Source organism: Corapipo altera, unplaced genomic scaffold (assembly GCF_003945725.1).
Source record: "Corapipo altera isolate COAL_440 unplaced genomic scaffold, ASM394572v1 22, whole genome shotgun sequence".
Taxonomy (NCBI): Eukaryota; Metazoa; Chordata; class Aves; order Passeriformes; family Pipridae; genus Corapipo; species Corapipo altera.
The window spans coordinates 2534264-2557654 of NW_020884886.1; the positions used below are offsets into that span (position 1 = coordinate 2534264).

Below are 23391 nucleotides of genomic sequence, written 5' to 3' on the forward strand. Positions count from 1 at the left end.
TGTGATCATTTCTGTAAGGAGGCTTATGCAATAAGATGGCATGACAAATCTGAGGAAACATCAGTGAGGCAACTCTCCTGAACTTCCTACTGCTACCAACCTGGATGCGTTTTGGGTAGAAGGGATTCACTTTATTACTGTCACTTCCAGCTAAAAGGAGTCTACTCAAAACAGGAACCTGTGGTACAATTGCCACACAGTCTGCAGTTCCAGTTAAGACAATCAGGAGTTCTGTCACTTGGGTCCAAGTCACTCAAGTAATAAGACAGGATTCTTAGGCCATTTAAAATAAATGGTTATTCTATCTTAGTAAATTGACTCACTCATTCTGAGTTATATACTGCAATGATTTAACTCATTTTCCAGGGGGAAGATTAAGAAGAAAAAAAAAATTCCTCCTGTAAAGTAGCAAAATCCCATGCTCCAAGATATATTTAACATGGTCAGCAGCAGTGCTGCAATCAGCTTCAATAAACACAAGTGTACTGCAAGCAAGAGCCTTTTCCTAACTGCATAAATTACAGCTTTCTAGCTGGATCTTAATCCACATGTCATGTATTCTTTGTGTATTCATGAAAAAAGTGTAGAAATATGTAAACACCCCAAATCATCATCACTACTCCAAGTTACTGAAGACTTGGAAGAGCAGTTATGACAGCACTCTCATCTATAAGCAACATATATTCAGCAAAGAAATTTGGATAGTCTTCTCTGCTTTTACTTGCTTGTAAGATTTACTGTTTCAGTTCAGACCTTCATATATACCAAGACATAAAAATATATTTTAATTGCTGTTATGGCAACACAGACATAAAAGTACCTGTTTCAGCTACGTCCCGTGCTCTGGAGCCTTTTGAAAGACATCTCCTTCAGAGGAGTCTACAGGTCACAACTCAGAGAACGGTCCCAAGTATCCACGACCAAATTTCATTTCTCTATTGAGTGCAACATCAAGGTAAGAGCAAGCTTACTGCCAACCCACTGTGATGGGTCTTGGTCTTAGAACAGTCAATGGTAGGGCATACAGAAGCAACACCGGCCCCCTTTGGGTTCCTGAATCAATATCAGTGCCCATTAGAAACATCAATAATCATCTCTTCAACACCTTGCACATTCCAAGGCTTGTCAAGACATGTTCATTTAATTTCCTTTATCTTTTACGTATTTTTCCTGCTTGACACCCATAATAAAACACTGCTGACATGCTGAAACCCACTACATTCACCTTCTAACTATAGTTTTACAGCTCATTTTAAACATCCAAAATACATTTAGAAGAGTCTTTCCTGCATAATTCAACTCATAATGATGGACTGTAGAGTATTAGCAAGACAGAAATAGAGCAAAGACAATTAAAGTCTTTGTAATACTATTAGGTGAATATGTAAATATTATCAAAGAGAGTATAAAAATCTGTTTTTCAGTAAGAGAAATAAAATTCTAATTGTAGGACTGCCTTTTCAATGCTACTGTCCAAAACCTTTGTACAGGATATAACAGAAGCACAAGAGAACTGCACAGGTATAGTTAAGGACAGTTTATTTTTATTGCAGAACCCACATTACTCGATGATGCATAAGCCAAAGAAAGCACAGCTAGACGTTAGATCCCAAGCTGAGTTCACTGGGCTAATAATTAGAAAGCTTTTTTTTTTTTCTAACTTGGAAACAGAGCAAATTTGATATGAAAATCACAGACTCAATAACTCCATCCCTTGAGGCCATTTCTGCAAAGTCACTTTTCAAAGCAGAACCACAATATAAGGCCATCTGGAAGTTCAAGTTGCTGCAGAATACAGTTGCTCATTTATTAAGCAACACTTCAGTCCAAAAATTTCAGTGAGGCACTAGAGTGTATATTGGGGTTTTTTGTTTACTTTTTAAATTAATTTCAGGAAATAGGTAAAACGAGTTTCACCTACAAGTCCAAAGAGTTTGGAAACAAATGTCCATATTCATTTTCACACATTCTGTGAGCCACGCAGGGTCTGGAAATTTTACTTTCCTGAGCAGTATGTTGTTCACTGCATCACCTTAAAAGAATCTCCTGCTTTTTGTAGTCTGGATTTTAACCTTAGTGTAGGCATGCACTTTGTGGGAATGCCCAAAGCATCATGCAGTCACTGTGCACCAATCGCTCCTGACGGCCAGTGGGTTTGCTCAAATGAGTCTTGCCCTTGAATACCTGACTTTTTGTGGGTGCAGACAGAAACAGCTGTGACACCAAAGGCTATTCCTGACTCCTTGAGGTTTGGCAAGCATCATGCTGTCCGTTAGGCTCTCCCAACTGCTCTCACCTCCACCTGCCCAGCCACTGACCTGGACTTACAAACCTCCTCACACAGCGCTGCAACTTCGCTCCCTCCCCAGGCTGCATTTGGATTAAGGAGTCCCAGGAAGTTCAGCTGGGACATCCAACCATATTTAGGGAGGTGGGGAAGTCTGTTTCTTCATTTAGCATTTCTTTATTGATAACATGGGGCACCTGAAAGCAGGTCCACCTAGCACTGAGCATGCAGTGCTAAGATCTGCAGTGAACATCAAGGAACGCCGTTTGTTTTGCTTTGGTGCAGCAATAACAACATGGTGATGCCATTGGGAACAATGGCAATTACACAGCAAACCACTTTAGCACTACCATATCATTACAGCTCGATAATATGCAATCAAAACTTTATTAGCAATCATCAGCAGCATCTATTATTCATTGCTGAGATCAAGCTAAGGAAGGGAAGGCTGCATTCGTACCAGAAACAGGACTCAAAGCCAGTCTAAGCACTGGGTTGGAAGCCAATTCCATGGCTGCACAGTGCTGAGTCACTGCATAACCTTCAGCAGAATTACCACCTCAGTTGTGTCATGTATAAAATGGAATAATAACAATCTATATTTCCAAGAGACATTATTAGGAATAATTTTAACTCAGATGTACAGATAAGCATTAGCATTAATTTCTTAGGGGCTGCCAAGTCAAAGTTAAACTATTTGATTGTAAGATTCAAGTATTTACATCTAAAGTTGCAGGCATACAACACATGCAAACAGGTACCTGAGGTTGTAAAATATGTGCACCAATATATTTATGCAAAAGTTGATCCATAAAGCATATGAAAACACAAACTAAATGGTCAGTTTGATTCAGCTCCTTTATACAGTAAATGTGCTGAATAAATATGTGTGTGGGCTCTGACAGGAACAGCACTAGTATGCAAAGTATCTTCTATGTATGCACAACTCGTGACAATAATTTTAGTACTTGAATTTTCAGTTTTAGTGACAGCATCAGTTTTTTCATTATACTAATGAGGCCTAACACAACAACCAACCAACCTACATATTCCCAGTACGTACCACAAAAGTAGACCCAAAAACAACTCTCTGTTTCTTCTCAAAAATTTATTTTAGTTTATATTCAAGAGGCAACCAATGTCATCTCTATTTATTTCCCTAGATTATTTGAGTCAAATAATGATTCAATGTACTCCAATCTGAACAATTAGTTAATAAGCAAATTAGGAAAGTATCAGAAATAGCTGACTAGAGAAGCACACTGGTGTTTTCTAACTACATACTTCCACCAAGATTTTGTCTTCACCTCTTCAGTGCAACCAGACATGGCTGCTACTAGTAAAAAACTTGTTAAGGCTTTCAGTATCCAGTACTATTTTCCTTGTTTATTCAACAAGAAAAAATTCTAAGGTAATACAAACTTAGGCCTCTCAAGCCTGTAACCTGGGCAGGCACAAATTACCTGCACAAACTAACAGTGCTCTGCAGAGGCACAGAAACAATGTCACCAAGATTCATTCACCTGCAAACCTTCTTCGCATAACCTCCCCCTACCCAGGCATCTACCTTCGACTGGTGTTTTTCACCACCATTTGCATTGTTTTTAAAAGTCTGACTGCAACTCCAAGATTACTAAGAACAAAAAAAAGCATCATTGAACCATCGTTTCTCATTTTTTGTTTCACTAAGCAAGAAGAAAAAATTCTTTGGAGTGATGGGAGAAAAATAAAGAAATGAAGAGGAAAATATGTTTTAGAGGAAGAAAGATGCAGTTTCAAGAAACTAGATAACTGATAAACACCCAACTAGGATAATATTTACTGACCAGCAAGTTAAATTGGGAGATTGACGTTAAAAAAATTACCCTGGTGGGGATTGATCAGATTATAAAACTGGTTTATTTTCACTTAGTGACTAAGTCACTTAGAGAACATTGTATCTGGTATGATCTAGCCAGGAAGAAAAGCATTAAACCAATTCAGGAAATAGCTGGACAGAGTCTATTCCCCCTAGTGCACAGAAACAGATTAATGGCATTTCTCCACTGACAAAAAAAACCCACACCATTTTTCCCACCTGTTTTACTGCGTATTTGTTCTGATGCAAGTGAGAAGAATGCAAAAGAGAACCAAACAAAAAAGTTGAAAAATATATACGCTATGCATTCTGGGCAGGCTGCCACTGTGAGTGCAACACCCCAGTTCCATCAACAAACATAGGTGAAAACTGGTGAAGTTCCAATCATTTTAGGCAGGGAATAACAAAGCAGTTCCCTGACTGTTCAGTAATTTAGTACAAATAATGAGCTACATCTCAGAGAGGCACTCCTTGATATTCTTGCAGTAGCTGGTCTGATTTGTGCTTTTCCAGACCCAGGCACTTTGTACCTCCCCCAGTCCAACAACTGCATGTGCCACTTTTATGCCACAGTGGGCAGAGGTAGAGGAAGGAAGTGAGCCCAGACCAGAACATATCCAGGCATATCAGCTATGACCCCTGACCCAAGTGCTAATCTTAAGCACTTGCTTCCTTTCAGCTTTTCCATCCTAGTTTTATAAATCACTGAATCACAGGATGGTTTGGGTTGGAATTTCCCGATGATGCACACTAGTATCATTTTATTTGAATGCAGTTCACACCAGTTCTTTATACCAGCTGTCAAGCAAGGTCTGAATGACATTGTTTAAAGGGTTTATTTTCCTAAAAGGAAGCAAATTATCTGAAGCCTGTTTTATGTTTATTTTAAAAGAACAGAGAGTTTATTTTGAAGAGTCCAACTGAATAAGTTTAAAAGCCTTGTATGATAGATTACACTGAAGCGTGGAGAGCAAAACTTGAAACATATTGCACATGTTGCATGGGCCACTGGCATATAATAGGAAAGCAATGTGTGCTTACGCAATTGGGAGTATCCAAATTGCCATTTGGTTGTCTTCTTTGCACAAGATGTTGGACAAAAATTAAAACAGAAACAAATGTGCAATTAATTTTGCATCTTGTAAGTTTAAAGGATAGTTACAAATGAACCATCACAGCCCTAAAATGGCCAGTCCTGAGCCAATACTAAGCAGCCTCCATTTGATCTTACTCTCTTTCCTGAAGACCCCCTTTCTACGACCAGAAATTCCCTTTTTACTTGAAAATACCCTTGACCTACACGGACCACTGGCCCTGGCCAGACTGCACTCCTCAGTCACTGGTACAACAATAACCTACTGCAGATGCACTGTTACTGAGAAATCCCACAAGGTTAAAACAACGCTGCCTCCTTCAAAACAAGTAACAAGGCTGGTGTGCAGCATGTCCTGTTCACAGGCTTTTCCCACTCTCTATTCCCCTTCCCACTCCTTCTCTTGGATTGTCTCTGTACAACTCCTTACACATACAGATGAAGGTCGACTCCCCACACAAGCTCTTGGGACAATATGAAGTTTATGAGTACCTAAGCCACAAGGTTTTAGATAAACTGTTTTTTTCTAGACCTGAAGCTTATGAGCTACACAAGAATTTCACACAAGACTGCTCAACTAAGTCTCCTGTCGTTTATTTCTACTGCTACAGATAACCAGCAAAACTAGCATAGCAAATATTTGAGCAGTATTATATTTATTGATAACAGTGAAATACTTTCACTTTTCAAGTGTACATGATGTGTCTAGCAAAAATTTCTTGTGGAAGATTTATACAGATACACAAAAAAATTAGAGCACAAAAAGCCCCCTTAGCAAAACAAAACTAACACTTGAGAAGATAACCAGTATGACTAGTATAACATAGATTTACCTTAGCCCTGGTTCTGTGCTGATGTACACCTGAGTGTGCAATCTGTGCACACAGAGGCAAGAAGCATATTGATATCTTAATTTGCAAATGTTACGGGAATGAGAGTCAATCAGAAATTTATTTGGATTACTACTTATTCCCAGTTGTCATAAAACACCATATAACCTACACTGGTAGCACATTTCATCCAGACAATCATGATTGCTTCTGAAGCAGGATTATTTACTAAGCTTGGTACAGTACTCGAGCAGCAACAACTCCCAACAGACACATCCAAACACAGCAACCATTCCAAACTTTTTATGTAAATTTGATGCAAAATTTCTAGGAAAAGGAAAAGCATGGCATCCTGCAAAGTGGTATCAAGAAGGTTCCTTATATTCTCCACCATTGTTCATCTCTACTGTTAATTTCAAACTCTTTCTTATTGACATACAGGAACTACACTGAAGGAAGAGAAGGAGTAAGAGCCAATGACAATCTGTATAATACTACATTACTATCAGTCAGCTACCAACTCAACTCAGGAGCAGTCTGGAAAAGGAAGAGATGGATCTATTCCAAGAACAGCAGGGGGGAAGGTTATAGAAAAAACAGAATTTACCTCCACAACGAGCTCTCCAGCACTTTCCCCATGTCAGTATGATAATACTTGGTAAGGATCAGGATCACCTAAAAGAAAATGAGAATATATATTTAAATACGTAAACTGATATAAGAAACAGAAGTAGGTCATAGGCAGCATTATTTTGGGGAAGATAAAAGTGAGGCTTCTGAAAATCTGAATGGTGTTTCACCTCAATTTTTACCTGTTAAGTTTTGCTTTTAGACTGGCTTTTTCCTTTCTCTTTCTGGAGAGAGTGATTTCAGAATTTGAAGTTTCCTGCAAACCCAGTGACTTTGTGAAAGATTGCCCTTTTCACATGAGCAGTGGAGTTGGAATAGTCACATAAATACCACCACACACATGACACACCCCAAGCAATCCTTATGACTTTCTCAGCAGGAAGAACCAATCTGGTTGCTAGTTTAAATTAAGGAGGCAATTCTACAGAAACAATTATTTTTTTTAATCCAAAGTGTTAAAAAATGGTGATTAACTTTGATTATCCAGATAACAAATGCAAAAAAAAAATTAGCTCTAGTCTTCCCTACAAGATCAGAAATGCAACTTTCATGGCTATCATTTTTCATTTCTTGAAGTATCACATTTTCCCCTTTGTGAACCATCTCTGTGCTCTGTAAATTACTCATCTGCATCACCAACAGCCAATAAAATACATGAACAAATTTCATAGACAAAACGTCTATGACGAACCCAACGAAAAGAGTCAGCAAGAAACACTTTCCATCCGCTCAATATCTGACAAATTCCCTGCTTAAACAAAGTAAAGCACTAGTCCATGACCAGTGTACCAAGCTGAATGCTATGGTTTACATTTATACCCTTTAAAGACTTAATTCACGTGCTGCCATATTAGTGGTTCTTAGATCCATGTTCCCATAACAACACCACAGAGGTAGAACATCTGGCTCCTCACACAGCTGTAGGCTTCCTTTCATGTGGGGTCAACCCCGGGCTCCAACAGTTTGGAGCAAGCTGTTATTTAACTGGCACTGCCTCTGCTTCTGACCCCCAGATGAAACCTGCAGCAAGCAGCAACTGTAGGCACTCACTTTGATTATTCAGATAATTAATATGCCGATGATACATTTATGCTACAGTATCTGTGTGCTGGAGCTTGCGAGAGAACAGAATTCCAGACCATGGGTCTTATTACATGGTACTTTGGAAATAACACAGTGTTTTACAGAACTGAGCTATAATACCAGTCTCATTCAGGGTTATCTAAACCTAATAAATTCACAACACATATTCTTTGATGTAAATTGATATAAGTAAAATCAAAAACAATCTATAATTCACAAATAGTATTATTCCCTCCTATTCTCAAGAGAGTCACAACCTACCAGACGACTTAGTTGGGATTTGATTATTTATAAAAATAAAGATTTAGTTTAAAACAAAGCAAAAAAAAAAAATAATTGTAATAGGTTACAAGAATTACAAAGCCAAGAGAAAGAACTACTTCCCAAAGCAGAGAGTATCTATGGATGAGATTCCTGGCTACAGCCCAAGCACACTCCATCAGGTCAGCTGTTTATTCTATTGTCAGTGTCTTAACTACAGCTTTTTGCTTGTGCTTGCAATTAAGAGGAAAGGGAAAGAACCTTCACTACTGGGAGCATCTATTGGCTTCAACTATTAAGGAAAAAGTTTCAGACTCTGCTTTTCTGAACAATTGAAATTCCTCTTAGGCCACAAAAATTGACCTGTGAGGGTTTTTTAAGAGATACAAGGATGCATATTTGGTACGTGAAAATAAAAAAGAAAATGTCTAAAGATATAAGAGATCACATTCTGTTTCCTTCCATTCATGCAGAAATGGCGACTGAACCCTGAACTAAGTGAGCCAATTTTTTTCATCCCTGTACATCCCACAATCATTAAAATTCAGATGATTTTCAGCAATGTATGTTGGAGCCACCGTGCCACAAGCTAATCTTGATGTTTCATTCCTGAATTAAACCGGTTAAAATCACACACAGAAAATCCTATTGGGTTTTGCTCTGAATATAACCTGTATGGGAGCATCAACAAAGCACCTTCCAGGTAAGCCATTTCTGTAACTCAGCACCTGTTGGAAGTGTTAAAGATTTTCAGGCTTACTGCACTGCTGGTTAGCTGGAGTTCATCGAGGGCGTGCACACACCAAATCAGAAAGCCACAGTTGTTCCACACACTTCAACTGAATGGTTTTCAGGTAACTGCAAACTGCATTGGGGAGCAGCCACAAGCAATGAAACAGCCTCTTGACACTGCAGGATTGGTGCCTTAATCTGAGTCACAGCTCTGAAAAACAGATGCCGGTACTTTCCAATCTCACTAGTAAATTAACTGAAAAATTAAAATACCTTATTTTGCATTTTGGAGGTGGAGAGAATGACTTAGTAGGAAAACCAAAGCCATAATGAGACATCTTTGAATTCTTGAACACCATTAGCAGATTCCTGTTGCAACTTAAGAAGTGTGAGGCTGCTGGGGGGCTGACACCATTTCAACTATGCCAGTGGATTTCATCCCAGTATCCAAAAAACAGAGGTCAGCTATTTAACAGATTTTACAGCACTGTCCTCTGGATTGTGGGCATTTTTCCAGGTGACCATCCTAATCATAACAGTACTTTTTCTAAATTAATAGATACAAAGAACAGAAGGAATTATTTCACAGTAAAAGCACAAAGGCCTTCAGGATGTCTGGATTTTATGCGTCATTTTTAAGAGCAGAACCCTGTTTCACTGATTTCATTTTAATGAGACTCCATAATTACAAGCATTTTACAGGCTGGATGGAAGCCAGCGTTCATACACGTGGCTCTCCTAGTGAAAGCACTTGGGTGGCCTTTAGATGGGAAGAGGCCTAAGGCACAACAGCAACTGAGCAATGATCAAGGATAGGATTCTTAACCAGCTCATACTACCAATCAGTCATGGACAGCTAAAATAAATTTAACTTTTCTCTGTTACTATTTTACAGCTAAAATAAATCTAGGTGATGGAGGAGAATTAGATTTACCAGATCCTTTATTTACAGATGGGTTACCTAGAAATCTCCAACCCATCCAGATTCCCAGAGAATTGTGAAACCCTTTTAAACCACTGAATCTTAAATTCACCCACAGTTCTTTTGAGTTAGCTCCCAGACTATGACAGAGGGGGTAACAGTAACTTACTGTTCCATGCTAGGGATCTATGAACACATGATGGTGCTTCTGGACAAAAAAAAACCTAAAGCGAAAAAAGAAAGTGAAAACTTCTAGCTTTACCAAAGCCTTTGCCTTCTCCATAGAGCCAGAATAGGCCAGTATTTCTGCATATGTGCAAGGTATGGAAGATTAAATCCCTCAGGATTCCAAAAATCACATGCAATGTGCTTTGGAAGTAAGTTTTCAGTGGGAATAATAACTGTAGTTCTGGTCAAGTTGTCTAGGCTGGGTATTCAGAAATTTTTCTACCTCATCCATTTTTGGGGCGGGGCAGGGGGTTGTTCACACAGATTTTGATTCTTCCATGCCATTCTCCTGCTTCCATAACTTAGCTCCTGCCTGTGTGAATTCTCACTGTTACAGCAGTCACAGCTCAAAACTGTTCTCCAAAGAAAAGTGTTGAAGCAGTTTCTGATACAAAATCCTTTCTGGATGTAGGCCTGTCTTCAGGAGCGCACTGGGTTTACAGTGCCTGACAGACCAGGAAAACAAATGGAAAATTCCACAGATATTGTTACCCATTAATAATTAAAGTTAGAATGATCTATGTTTATCCCCTCTCCTTTTCTGTTGTTCTCCTCTGAAAATGTTTTGCAGCAACTCTGGACCAAAAAGAGCAAAACTTCACTTTACAGAACACAATGTGCTTTTAATCACTTCCTAATATAACTCTGGTTTTAAAGAAGCCCATTTTAATCCTCTCTTTTCATCACCATGTCAGCCAGGAGGGCTGAGGAAGGAAAAAGGAACAAATTCTTGATCTTTCCTGGTGTTTATATTTTATCTTTGGGTCTTTTTCCTTTTCTGTGAAGGATTTGCTAAGATCCTTCTCTTTTTGATAAACATCAACTTGCAGAAATTTCTTTTTCACCCCATGATCCCTCCATGATAGTTTTTATTTTTCCATGGACTATTCTTAACAGAGCTCTCTCTTTTTCTATCTCCACACAGATTCTTTCAGATTAAGTTTTATTTGACCCCTGCCATTTGTGATTTGAAGTAATTATTTTTTTTGGCATCTATTCAGAACTTTAATAGCAAAAGTCTCATACTTTCAAATGCGTAATTGCAAGTATGATTGCAAGTTTTTGTGTTTTCCCAAGTTTATTAGAAGGTGAGAGCACGCTGTAAATACTTCTGGGCAGCCAGAGCTACCAGGAAAATAAATTGCTCAGACAGACTCAAGTTCCTGCAAACTTTTTAGCATCTGTTTAATTTAATTCAAGTGAATGAACTCACTGAAATCCAAAGAAGTGTTTATGAGAGTCACTTGAACAGGTACTTAATGCTCTGTGTGACAGGAACATAAGCTGTTTTGCTCAAGAACACAGCCTCACTCACCTTTTCAGCTATTTAACTGTAACCACGCCACTGTGCACCACAACTATTCTGGGGAGATCAAGAGGTTCTGGGCACAGCCAATTAATTTGCCACCACCACTCCCTGTACCTCCCAAACTTTCTTGACAATTAATAACAAAAAACCTCCCTAACAAATCATAGGCAACCACTGCTCCAATCCCTCAAGCCACTTCTGCTTTTGCAGCAGCAGGTCTTCAATCATCATGCTAAGGCCGGCAATACTTTTCACATTTCTTATTGAAAACAAGACTTTTATGAGAAAAATAAAACTCTGGAGATTATTAATATGAAGGTATATTACCACAAGGGTATTATATGGAGCAACTGCCATACTACTATTAACAACTACATCATATTTTGATTATGTTGGAAAAACTGTAAACAGAAAAAAAAGGTTTTAGGTTTACTCTGTTGCAGCATTATGGTGGAAAGTGAAAAAGCAGACATTTAGACCATTACTAAAGCTATTAAGAATTCACTGTATAAGTTTCTACTCATCCATGGTAATAATGTTCTTAAAAGTAACCCATGATTTAACATGAAATACTTGAAGAATTAAATTTATAGTTCTTCCAAATAAATTGTATTGGCAGACAAGAGAACTTAGTGCATATGAAGTCAGTCACTGGACCAGTGCACTTGTCTTAAGCATTAGTGATAATTCTGTACAGTGAATTTATTCATAATTCAAAGCAAGACACAATAATGGCTCAATTCCTGTTCTCTAGGAGTTGTTTCCCTCCACAAGAGCTGAATAAGTGCATAGTCTTGAAAGCAGTAGTTGTGATTGCTTCTGGATTCAAAACCATTTTAAATATGCTACTTTACACATTTACTTTACACCTTGACACTGAAAACATTTATTCAGAATAGTAACTTTAAAATATCAAATATGTTTAATCCACTATCTAGCACACGACAGGATTATATTCTGTTAGCACTGTATAAACACAGGAGAAAAAGATGACCTGATGCTTTCAGGAGCCTACAGTTCCAGTTCAGAACACTTCACATCATCAACTGATGTCACATTTTCACTGCAAGCTTCTAAGAAAATTATGTTTATGTGATGACACTCCATATACACTGTGTGTGTGTGTGTATGTGTGTATATATATATATATATATATATATAATATAGATAGATAGATATAGTTCTGGCTCCTCATCCCTACCTTTTAATTCTAAATCCACTGATTGATTTCAATCATATTTAACAGAGAGATAGATAACCACATGGCTGAAGCAGCCATACCGGTTCATACCACAGGTCCATCTAGAACAGCAGTAAACAAAAACAAAAACAAAACAAACAAACAAACAAATTATAAGAATGGGGAGTGCATATAAATAAAGATGCTTCCCAAATATATTTTCCAGTCTTCAGTAATTTGCAACTCAGGCAGTTGGGCTGTTACTTCAGTTTTTAGCAGTTGGCTGCTGGGATAAACACAGGCTTCTATGTGGTACTGCCTGACTCACCCACAAAACAACAGAGACTCTTGTGAATGGAACTGTCAATGGTCAGTCCTCAAAAATCAAAGCATATGTAAAACTGGTCAGCCAACCTGGACTGCTGGTACTCGAGCACATTCATGTTGCTGCTCCTCTCTAGAACCATGAGGTGCAGGTCCAAGGTTTCTGGGCACGCTGCAGATGCAGAGCAATGGGAACTCAGTTCAAAAGCCACAGAATTACAAGACTCAAAATTCTAGATTAAATCTGCAGCTTGGGAAACTGTCTCACATTTTAACTACTTTTTCAATTAAACTTCCTGTTCTTTTTCAAACAGCCTAAACCAATGTCACCTCTGATACAAAAATCTCCAGTTTTCTGTCATTGCCTTTTTCTACATAGCCAGAGCAATTTTTAAGTTTCAATATTTAACATATTATTTGATAAGCTCTTAAAACCACATTTGCAAACATGCCAAGAGAATAAATTTCTAAAGTATGAAGCAAGAATTTTTTTCCTACTCTGTCTAGTCTACTAATTGTAATTTTTTCTGAAATACAGACTAGCTTTACTTACCTCCTCTAGTAATGTAATGTAAATTTAATTAACAATACTTCCTGCAGAACAAACCTATTGTGTGAATATTCTTTTTCATTCCTGTGAAAATTCAAGAGGAAGCAGAGCTAACATCCAAAGATGACACATGTGAAACATCTTAGTCTCTCCAGATATTTCAGGAATCCAACATTATGGATAGGCAGTTCACCTTGGTCATCAATATTATATAGCTATTCACTACCAGAAAAGAAAAATCAGATTTTAAGTGCTGTTTGTGAAATATTCTCAGTCTATCATGCAGTGTTACTGCACAATGGTAAAATATAAAAATTGAAAATGAGTTTCTCATCTGCAATATTAAATCCTTTATCAAGGCTGGAGCTTTTTTTTTTTTTTTCACATTACCATAAAAATAATTACACTCTTTATTTCAAAAAAGAAATTATTATGCAAGACATATGGAAACATCTGTAGAGGATACCACAAGCTAAGAAGATCATTCCTTTGACGTAGGGCTGTTGGCAGATTTGTTCATATTGGTTACTCTCCCTCACAGCTGCTCTGTCTTCACCAGAACCACACCATTAAATATCACTGTACTAAATAACATCATATTTATCAGAGGTTGCATCAACCTCAAAATAACATTCAATTATCTCTGAAATGGCTTATGGTGTTCAAATAAGACCTAATTACCTATCATAAAGAGGCTTTATAAAGACTGTATGTGGGAGCAAAGACTTTGATATTGCATCAAGATCAGTCAAAGAGCCACAAATATTTAATATCCTTCTTTATCATGAATAAGGACTGAACTTTATATTTCCTGAATATTGCAGGTACTTGACTTTATTCTTTATAAATGAGAAAGACAAACATGGGAACATGATCTACAGAGGGGAACATAAGCACACTCCTAGCTGGAAGGGGTTCCACCAGGACAAACATACTAAAGATCAAGGCTGTTCTAGTATATAGACAGAGTGATGCTCATCAATATTTCAGTCAGAAAACCAGAGACACAGCAGATGTAGATACAAAACTTGTTTCACACCTTTTGAAATATGGAGTGTTGTGCACATGCACGGGGATACTTTAAAATAAGCAGAGTTAAAGTAAAAATCAGGGCTGGACAATGACACAAAAATAGAGTGAAGGGGATTTAAAAAAAAAAACCAAAAAACAAAAACAAAAATTAAAGGTTGCCTAGTAAAACAGGAATAACACAAAACAGATCTGAAGCTGATACTCCAAGTGCTGTCTAAAAAAAATCCTCCCGTCCTCCAGCTCGAGCACCCTTCCAGTGAGGGATGCCCAGGTGCCTCTCCAAGCAAGGATCATTCGCTCCCCATTTTTGCACAAGGACAGACAGGGCCCAACACACCTGCTTTTATTGGGTGGAAGTTGGTCTCTTTACAACTGCCTTCCATTTTAACTTTTTCACCTCTACTTATCTTGCTAAAACAATCCATTTCAGAAGTACCAACACAGTGCCCCTAGCATAGTGTGAGAGGGAAACGTTCCCACTCAAATGCCAAGCCTGTCTGCTCCCTGTGGCCACATTTGGAACTAATTTGGAACACCTCAAACAACATTAACTGAATTCAGCTACTGTAAAATACTGGGAAGGACCCCCTTTGAGAGGAAGAAGGATGAAAGCACATTTATCTTCAGCTTTATCCCTGAAGCAGCAGAACTTCATATCTGTGCCAACAGAAAGGGCGTAAAGGAGCCGCAGGAACATCCAAGTGGGTTAGGAGACTATTAGAAAGGGCTTGGGAGCAGTTGGGAAAATTGGTCAGGGGCCAAATATGTCAAAGAAAACACTGGAAGGGACCAAGGGAGTGCTGGAGAGTTCTCCACATTCAGTCTGTAGCCAAACCAGAAGGTTTCCAATCTGTGAGCCCTGAATTTTCGCCAGCTTTTTGCCCTAGGTGTCCAACACTTTAAGAGCCATGGGGACATTAAAGCTAAACGGAATTATACAGCATTATCTGTGAAAAAAAACCAGCTATTTCACCAGGTCACGTCATTTTGGATCCCCACCTATCGGTATCTTGTCACACAGACACTGTGCTTTGGTTTAACCAGTAGGAAGAATATCAGCACAACTGGTCATCTTCGAGCTAGGTTTCAAATCAGCCTCAGTTTCAATCTTAAGCCTCTAATACATTTTAAATGACCTTCAGATCAAGTAGATGCAAGTAGGAAAAGATCATAGGCCCTGATAAATGAGGTCTATGTTTCTTTATTTTACCCCAGTAAAGACCTAGGCATTTGACAGATTCTTTGGAGACAGCTTTTGCACGTCAGCATTTAACCAGCTGTGGCTAGGGCTGCAAAGCAGTTTCAGTAACAAACTCTTAATATGAAATTCTCCCCCTTAAAGATGGATGTTTTACATGCTTGGTCTCTCCCTTGTGATCCCAGATTGTTTTAGAAATACGTGAAGTACTTCTTTCTTCACGTTATGAGCCCTAATATTTTCTGTTTTCATAGATCTAAGGATAGGTACAACAGTTAAGCAGCACATGAATTGGAATTTTTAGTTCATGCCTAAAACACTTCTAAACAGTTATCTCTAACACTTACACCGTCTCACATCTCTTTTCTGTAGAAATGCAGTAATTTCAGGCTTCTCACATCCCCTTTACATAACGTAGTAGTACTGTCTATTTTACAGGTGGAGGCAGAGATGCATCACTCTGATTTCTCCCACCTAACTTTAGGACGGACCAGCCCCTAGGAACAGACACAAATACCTCTGGAGATCAGGTTTGCCTATTTAGATCAGAACAGTCCCTTGGAAGTACTTTGTTTCCTACTGATTTATCATCACGCTGAGGACCTATGCTTCCAGCTTGACCCCCTCAGACAGACTGGATGAATCCACGCTCAAATCAGTAACATAAGAAGTCCAGACAGAGCAGATAACAGCATATAAACAGAGGATGAACCGAGACACAGCATCAACAGACGTGGCATAAATTCTGTGTGCCTGACCTTAAGGATCTTCTGTTCCAACACAGGATGTTTCCAGACCCAATTCTCACATCCACTCAAGAGCACTTCCCCTGACGCTGTTACCAATGACGTACAGCAACCCACGGGCACTGCAGAGCCAGCAGGTCCACAGTACTTATTGCTTCTAAAGCATCAGTGGCCCATTTGATGGCTAATATAAGCTGTGCCACAGAGGCAACACTTTCCATATGGAAAAATACTCTTTTTTTCCCCTTACCTGCCTTTCCACCAAGGAATAAATGAAAATCTAAGGAAAGAGTTGAAGAAACTTATGCAAATATATATATATACACACACATAGATAGGTAGGTAGGTAGGTAGGTAGATAGATAGATAGATAGATAGATAGATAGATAGATAGATAGATAGATAGAAGGTGCAGCAAACTTGTAAATACAAAAAAACCCCACATTTCATTTCTTAAAAACAGTAGGTACAACTAGGATGTGTTTCATACCAAGGTACTTTAGAACAGAACTTTATTCTATTAGACAGTTAAAAATTCTGTACAGTGTACATGACATTTACTGTTGTCCTTCATTATATTGAGCATCTCCCTAGAACTGCTATTTATTTTCCAATCTTTTTTTCTAATGAGTTTGTTCTATATTTGAACTGTAAATGCCTGTCTCTATTTATATTCTTTTTCTGAAACTTAGAGCATAGCCTGCTCTGTTTACCAGTCAACAGTCTTTTTCTTATGGAAATTACCTTATCCCAAAACAAAGAAAAAAGTCTGAATCTTTTAATTCTTTCAAATTGTTTTTCGCAAGTTTGGGGTTTAAATGATGCCATGACAGAAAGACACTAATACCCAGAGAACAGAGGCTACAGCTCAAACCCAGTGGCAGCTTTTCAGCTCAATGTTGTCTAACAACCAGATGTTTTTGTTGGTCCCTCCCCACCCTTCCATACCCATGCATTCATTTGGATCTGATCCAAAGTCTAAACCAATGGGCATCTCAATTAAGCCCATTCTAAACACAGTAAATCAGATCTTGAAATTTGTTACATGAAGAGAATGATCCAGTTTTGATAAAACCAGTATTTGCAAGTCTCACAGATTCTGTGCACAGGAAAAACAACCATGTTGTATTTTCCACAAAATGCATGTAATTGTACAAGTTCATGACTTTAAATGTCAAGTTAAAAGGGACATGAGGCTAATTAAAGAGAATAGCTAGAGTTAAACTTAATGATGCAAGCTTTTTTATCATACAGTATGAACTCACACTTCTGAAGATCTCTCTAAATAAACATTTCTTAAAGTAAAAGTTCACTCCCAGTGTACAAGTAAGCAGAAGTTATCTTCTGGAAATTACCTCGGACTTATTACGTCAATCCCTGACCACCTACATATATTTGTTGCTATTTTTTTAAATACTGTATTTTGCAAGAATTTTACAAGATTAGAGGTCACAGGAAAAATGCAGCATGTAGAAGGGGAAATATGCTTTTAATGCAGTCCAAGAAGCAGCTATAGAAGTTTACTTTGTAGACACAATAAAATGAATAAAACATCCATTCAAGATTACTCAGCTACCTCCTGAAGACAGAAGCATGTCAAAACCGATCAAGGTTTAGTAGGGAAAAAAAAAAAAGCAAAACAAACAAAACCACAAACAAATAAATAAATAGATAAATAAATAAATTCTCTTCCCTGCCAATTCTTCAGTGAACTGCCTTTCTCCCAGTGGAAGACCAGTGACATTTCTTTAGGAAATGCAGGTTAAATATTTATTTGACTTTCAATAGTGAATCGTGTGAATGGTAACACAATGAAAACTCTTGAGCACAATATAGGAAGAATATAGATCAAAATGGCTAAGACTTTCTTTCCGAGACTGTAAATGAGTAGGGACAGCATATTACCATATTAATTAATTAATACAGCATCCCTATTACTGCTATATGAAGAAAGAAATTATAAATGTTAAAGTTCAGTGCTGGGAGACATTAACTCAGCCCAGGGATTTCCTACCTATATTCACAAACCACCCAGCTCAGAGTGCTACCCACAGAAACCTAAGCAATTTCAAGGGCATTGATCCCTATCAGCAGGGAAAGAAATCAAGTCCCCTCCACATTCCCTAGTTCAGAGAAGGTAAAAGCATCCTTTAATCTCTGTGACAACAAATAGACAGAAATTCACCTAAGTGGCATCTTTTTGTAGCTTCCTTATCCCTTTCCCAAGTCATGACACAAGCAGCCTGAAGTGCTTTTCTCGGGAAGGAGACATAACATATATCAATCAGTTACACTAATTAACTAAGGCACAAAATATGATGATCAAAAAATTTTTGAACAAAAGAAAGAAGAGGTCAGAGTATGGATACAAAGCACAGGGGACTACAGTGAAGAAACAGAAATTATCAGATAGTTGGAAATAATGCAAGTTCTCCATGAATAAAATAAAAAGGTAGTAAATGTGCTACCAGAGAAATGCATCAACCAGGAAAGGGAAAACAGATGTTCAAACATGTCAGTTCAGTTCTTTGGTTCCTATCCAACTCGAGCAGTGTCCATTTTCTCAGCAGGCAAAGCTATTTGGAGAAATGTCAGTCCCTAAGAAATATTTACTCCTCAGTGCCTGAAGAGAAATATCTTAGGGAAATATGCAGGGTCTCTGATCACAGCTCAGGCAAATCTTTATTTTGGTTTTAGCATCCTGATACCTGGGGCAAGAACACTGAGGCAAGCCACCAACTGTGACTGTGCATGACTGGCTCATATGAACAAGGACTGAGAGACCTGCAAAATGAGGTCCTAACTCACCAGACCCAGGAGCAGAGTTATGACTAATAAGAAGCTTATTAGTCATAATAAGTTTGTAAAATGTATTTGTGTGTAAAAATCAAGACTAGCTGCTAATTCTTTCTTTTCTTTAGAAAATGAAAAAAGCAACTTACATACTCCTCCCCCCAAAATCATTGTATTATAGATACATTCCTCTGGATCTGTTTTTAATTATTAATCACCATTCAGCTTTGCAGTGATTTTTATGGTTCTTTCACACTGACATACTAGAAACAAGGGTCCATCCCACTTCAGCTAGAAGAGGGGTAGGGAGCTGGACAAAAGTAAAAAGGGGAGAGGAATCAGCAACCCTCTAAGACAGTTTATTTATTTTATAGTTTCAGAAGATTATGCTGTGTAAAATTTTGTTTTCAACACCAAAGGAAAAAGACAAAAGTAAAAAATCAAGTAACTGCCTGGAGCTAAATGTTTCCTATTCAGAATGCTTTGAATTGAGCTGCAAATCCATGGAAATAGATATTTCTTAAAGGAATTGCAACTACAACCTTAATTCCAGTAATGTTCAACGCAGTGAAATATAACAGTCCTCGTAGCAGGCAATGGCAGATAATGATCACAAAAGCTAAATGTTTTCTGGCTAAATTCATAATGAATCCAAGTGGATAAAGGCTATGAAGTAAGTGTTTACTAGGATAGCAAACAAGGTAATTCTTTCCTGAACTAAAAAGAAATTGAAGAAAACTAAAAAAAAATTTTGCTTCCTGGCAGTGGTTCCTTTTTACTGTAAAGTGAATGATTTCTGTATGTAGTTATCTCAGACAGCTTGAAAGGCATTTTGTAGTCTAGCTTTTAGATTCCCTAAACTGTAGCTTCTAGCCCTAAGATGTACCTGTAGTATAGCTTACCCTAACAGTCTTTGTATTTTGTGTAAGATCCTATGATTGTTCCTGAAGGTTTGTGTGTCAGACACAGGCATGACATACTGATTTACTCTAAATGATTACTTTGATGTTTTGCTCTTATATTGGGAAGGGAGGACAGGGATGAAATTCCCATGGTCAAGACTGTCTATGACACAGGGCTACGGAGAAGATGGTCTCTCAAATAGAGCAGCAACAATTCTGAACAGTGCAAATGACCCTCATATAGCACAAAACACAGTCACATTTTTCAAAAGCCTCCCTTTATAGAGACATGGTAAGCCAGACATCTAATTCTTTGCATGCATTACCTCAGGCACTGCCTCATCCCAGGCTTTGGCTCTCCTCAACTCCCTGAAGGAATTTTCTCTGGTTGAGGGGTGCACTTGGGGCACGTGGGACTGCAACCGGAGTCAAGCGCATGTGCAGGACAAAAAGGGATCTCTCCTCTAGCAAAGGGTCCCAGTATTTATTTATGCAGCCAACGAGGTTATTTCTTGACTTATTTCTTGAGTAAATTTATCTGCCTTCAATCTTCAGCTATGGGATCTTGTCATGTTCTTGTACAGAAGATTAAAAAAACCCTGCTGACAAATATATTCTCCGTAAATAAGTACTTATACAAAGTAATCACATTACCTCTTGACATTTTCTCTTTGATAAGATTAATGACTGACCTCCCCACAACTCATCCCACAAAGCTGATTTTGCAGAATCTGGATCATTTTCTTTGCATCCTCTCCTCATTCCTTATCTTCAGAGCATACCTCTAGAATCGAGGACACTTCTGAGGTGAGGACACCAGATCTAAACAGCAGCAGCTACCAGAGGCAAAGGCAAGCTAATTTTCCAACTTGTGCTTGATATACCCTTTATGGACTGACCACAGACAGCTTACAGGAACCTCATCACAGGTTTCCACCGACAGTGATTCTGGGATAAGTCAGCACAGTGCTGCTATTGGAGAGCTAAGTTAAAATATTCTGTTCTTCTAAAAGGCAAAGACCACTTGGCAAGCATGCCTAATAAAATCAGGGTACGCAGAGGTGGGACTAAATGAATGCAGATACATAAAAAAAATAATCAGCATTTTTCAACCACTCCAGGTTCTCCCTAAGAATCCAAGAACTTTCCAAGCCCAGACATTATTCATCTCTCAGACTCCAAAAAGCTGGTTTTAATCTGTCTCCTCTTGTTTAGCCTTAGGCTTTGTAGACCTACACCTACACCTCCAGCAATAATTATTCTAACTAGTCTCTGCTTCCCTGGGCAAATTGCCAGTAGAATTCGACTGATTTTCTGAAAAAGAAGGAGCAAGTTTTTCAAGAAAAAGTCTGCAGCTGGAGACAAGGAGAGAAAAAAATGAAAGCAAGAACAATCTTCCAAGTTCAGTTCACAAATACAGATAGGAGAATATCAGCATCAAGAACAAACCTCATGAGTCCCCTTTGCCATACCAATTCAGCTGAAACACATGTTGAGGAATAACCAATAACCTTACATTGAATTCAGGGGCTGTTACTTCCCAAAGCAACCTTTCATCCTGCAAGTCTTATATCTTTGCATGTACAGCTCTGTGTCTGGCTGTATTAAAGTGAATTTTGCTGGAACTTTGTCATCTAACCAACCCCTTCAGATTATGCTTGCAAAAACCTCCACTATTATAGCAATTTTTGTGCTATCTACAAATTTATTGACAAAATGAATGTCAGTATCCATACTGTTGATTGAAAATATGGAAATACTGACTAGCACTGGATTCAGAACTAAAGCCTAGAAACTAAGTTAATGAGTTTTCACAAAATTGTGAACTAAGTCCCCACTGCTTTCCTGAGGGAGATTTTTCTTTTTTTCCTGGCACTTTCCCCAAACAGACTATTCCAGCTAGTGGAAAACACGCTCTGACTTCTGTAGTTGACAGACCTGCCTTGGATCGTAAACACCCAATATCCTTTTTTCAACACTAAGCCATCATTTGAATTCACAGCTTTTAAGGAAACACCATGTGTTTCAACTGTCATATTTACCCAACATTAAAAAGCCTACCAGGAAAAATAAATTTTATTCTCATAACGCAATGGGTTATATTCCTAATTGCAGAACTGGAAACAGTTAAAAAAGGAAACTGTTCACTGCATTACATCACGCTCAGCACTAATGTGGCTCCAGTGTCTCAGGGAGCTTGAGGGCTTGCAATATGTCAGAAGACATACTCTCACTCCTGTCTCCATAAGTTGCTTCTTCATCACCTCTCCAGGAAAATGAAGCTTTAGAATTTTTACTTAATAATATAACCAAGAATGCTATCTTCTCTTCTTTCAAGCTGTTTTTCTACCCTGTCGTTTTTTTTCTCAGAACGGCAATACAATGTGCAAAGATCTATGAATCTTATCCATTCTGGTTGCATTCAGTTTCTCATGGCAATTTTGGCATATAAACTAAGTCCCCTCACATCCAGGCAGTTGTGGGGGTCCTACCATTGATATTTATCATTCAGCAACTCCCTGCTGACAGCAACATACAAAATCTAGAATACTGTGTCCGTATTGGGCATCCAGACCAGGATTCTGCTGCAACAAAAATTGACAGCCTGGAGTGAGTTCAGTAGAGGATCATGGTTAGAGAGTTGAAGCACATGTCAGATAAGGAGAAGTAAGGGAGCTCCATTTGTCTAGCAAAGAGAAGACTAAGGCAGCACCCTCCACTACCTAAAGAGAAGAAAGAGACAGACTCTTCCCAGTGTCTGAGAACAAGAGAAGAAAACCACAAGCTGGAGGGTAAATTCCAGAGGGATATAAAAGGAAAAATAATTTCACCATGAGAGTAGTTAAGTACTAGAACAGGTCACCCAATGAGGCTGAGCAATGTCTAACCTTGGTGGTCTCAAAGTATGCCTGCACCAGACCCTTAACTAGTCCATCTCACTTCTGGTATGAGCCCTGCTTTGAGCAGGAAGCTGGGCCAGATGACCTCCAGACGTCCCTTCCAATCTCAACTATTCTGAGATTCTATGTCACATGAACTGCTTTTAAATTAATCCCATGTGCCTTAGCATCTTATGTGAATATCATATTTTAAGGTAAAAGATCTCTTGATCAAATTTCTAAGTCCAAAATTTTATAGGAAACCAAGTATATATTAATACCATAACCATTTTCAGTACTTAAGGAAAAAAAATTACATCCTTTAAATAATGGTTTAATAAAAACATATTTGAATAATTTATTGCATATCAACTCCCTTCCTGCTATTGCAGTTAGCTGTTCTCACAATGATAAGCACATAGTAAAAAGTATTGGTTTTCTTAGATAAAGCAAATTCAGAGACAGCATTTCTACTCAGACTTTAAAATCTCTAACTCAGTTTCACAACATAATTTATGGGCAGAATACCAAGTACATTAATGGGTTTCAGCTCT

The 23391-nt window shown here is 38.2% G+C and overlaps 1 protein-coding gene across 1 annotated transcript in view; it reads right to left on the bottom strand.

The window, feature by feature from the left end:
- The window catches only part of SORCS2 (sortilin related VPS10 domain containing receptor 2), a 543833-nt gene that overhangs the window by 356491 nt on the left and 163951 nt on the right, over nucleotides 1-23391 (bottom strand). Inside the window, 1 exon segment of the mRNA XM_027642785.1 lies at nucleotides 6676-6743. Within this exon segment, the coding sequence (XP_027498586.1) occupies nucleotides 6676-6743 (68 nt within the window).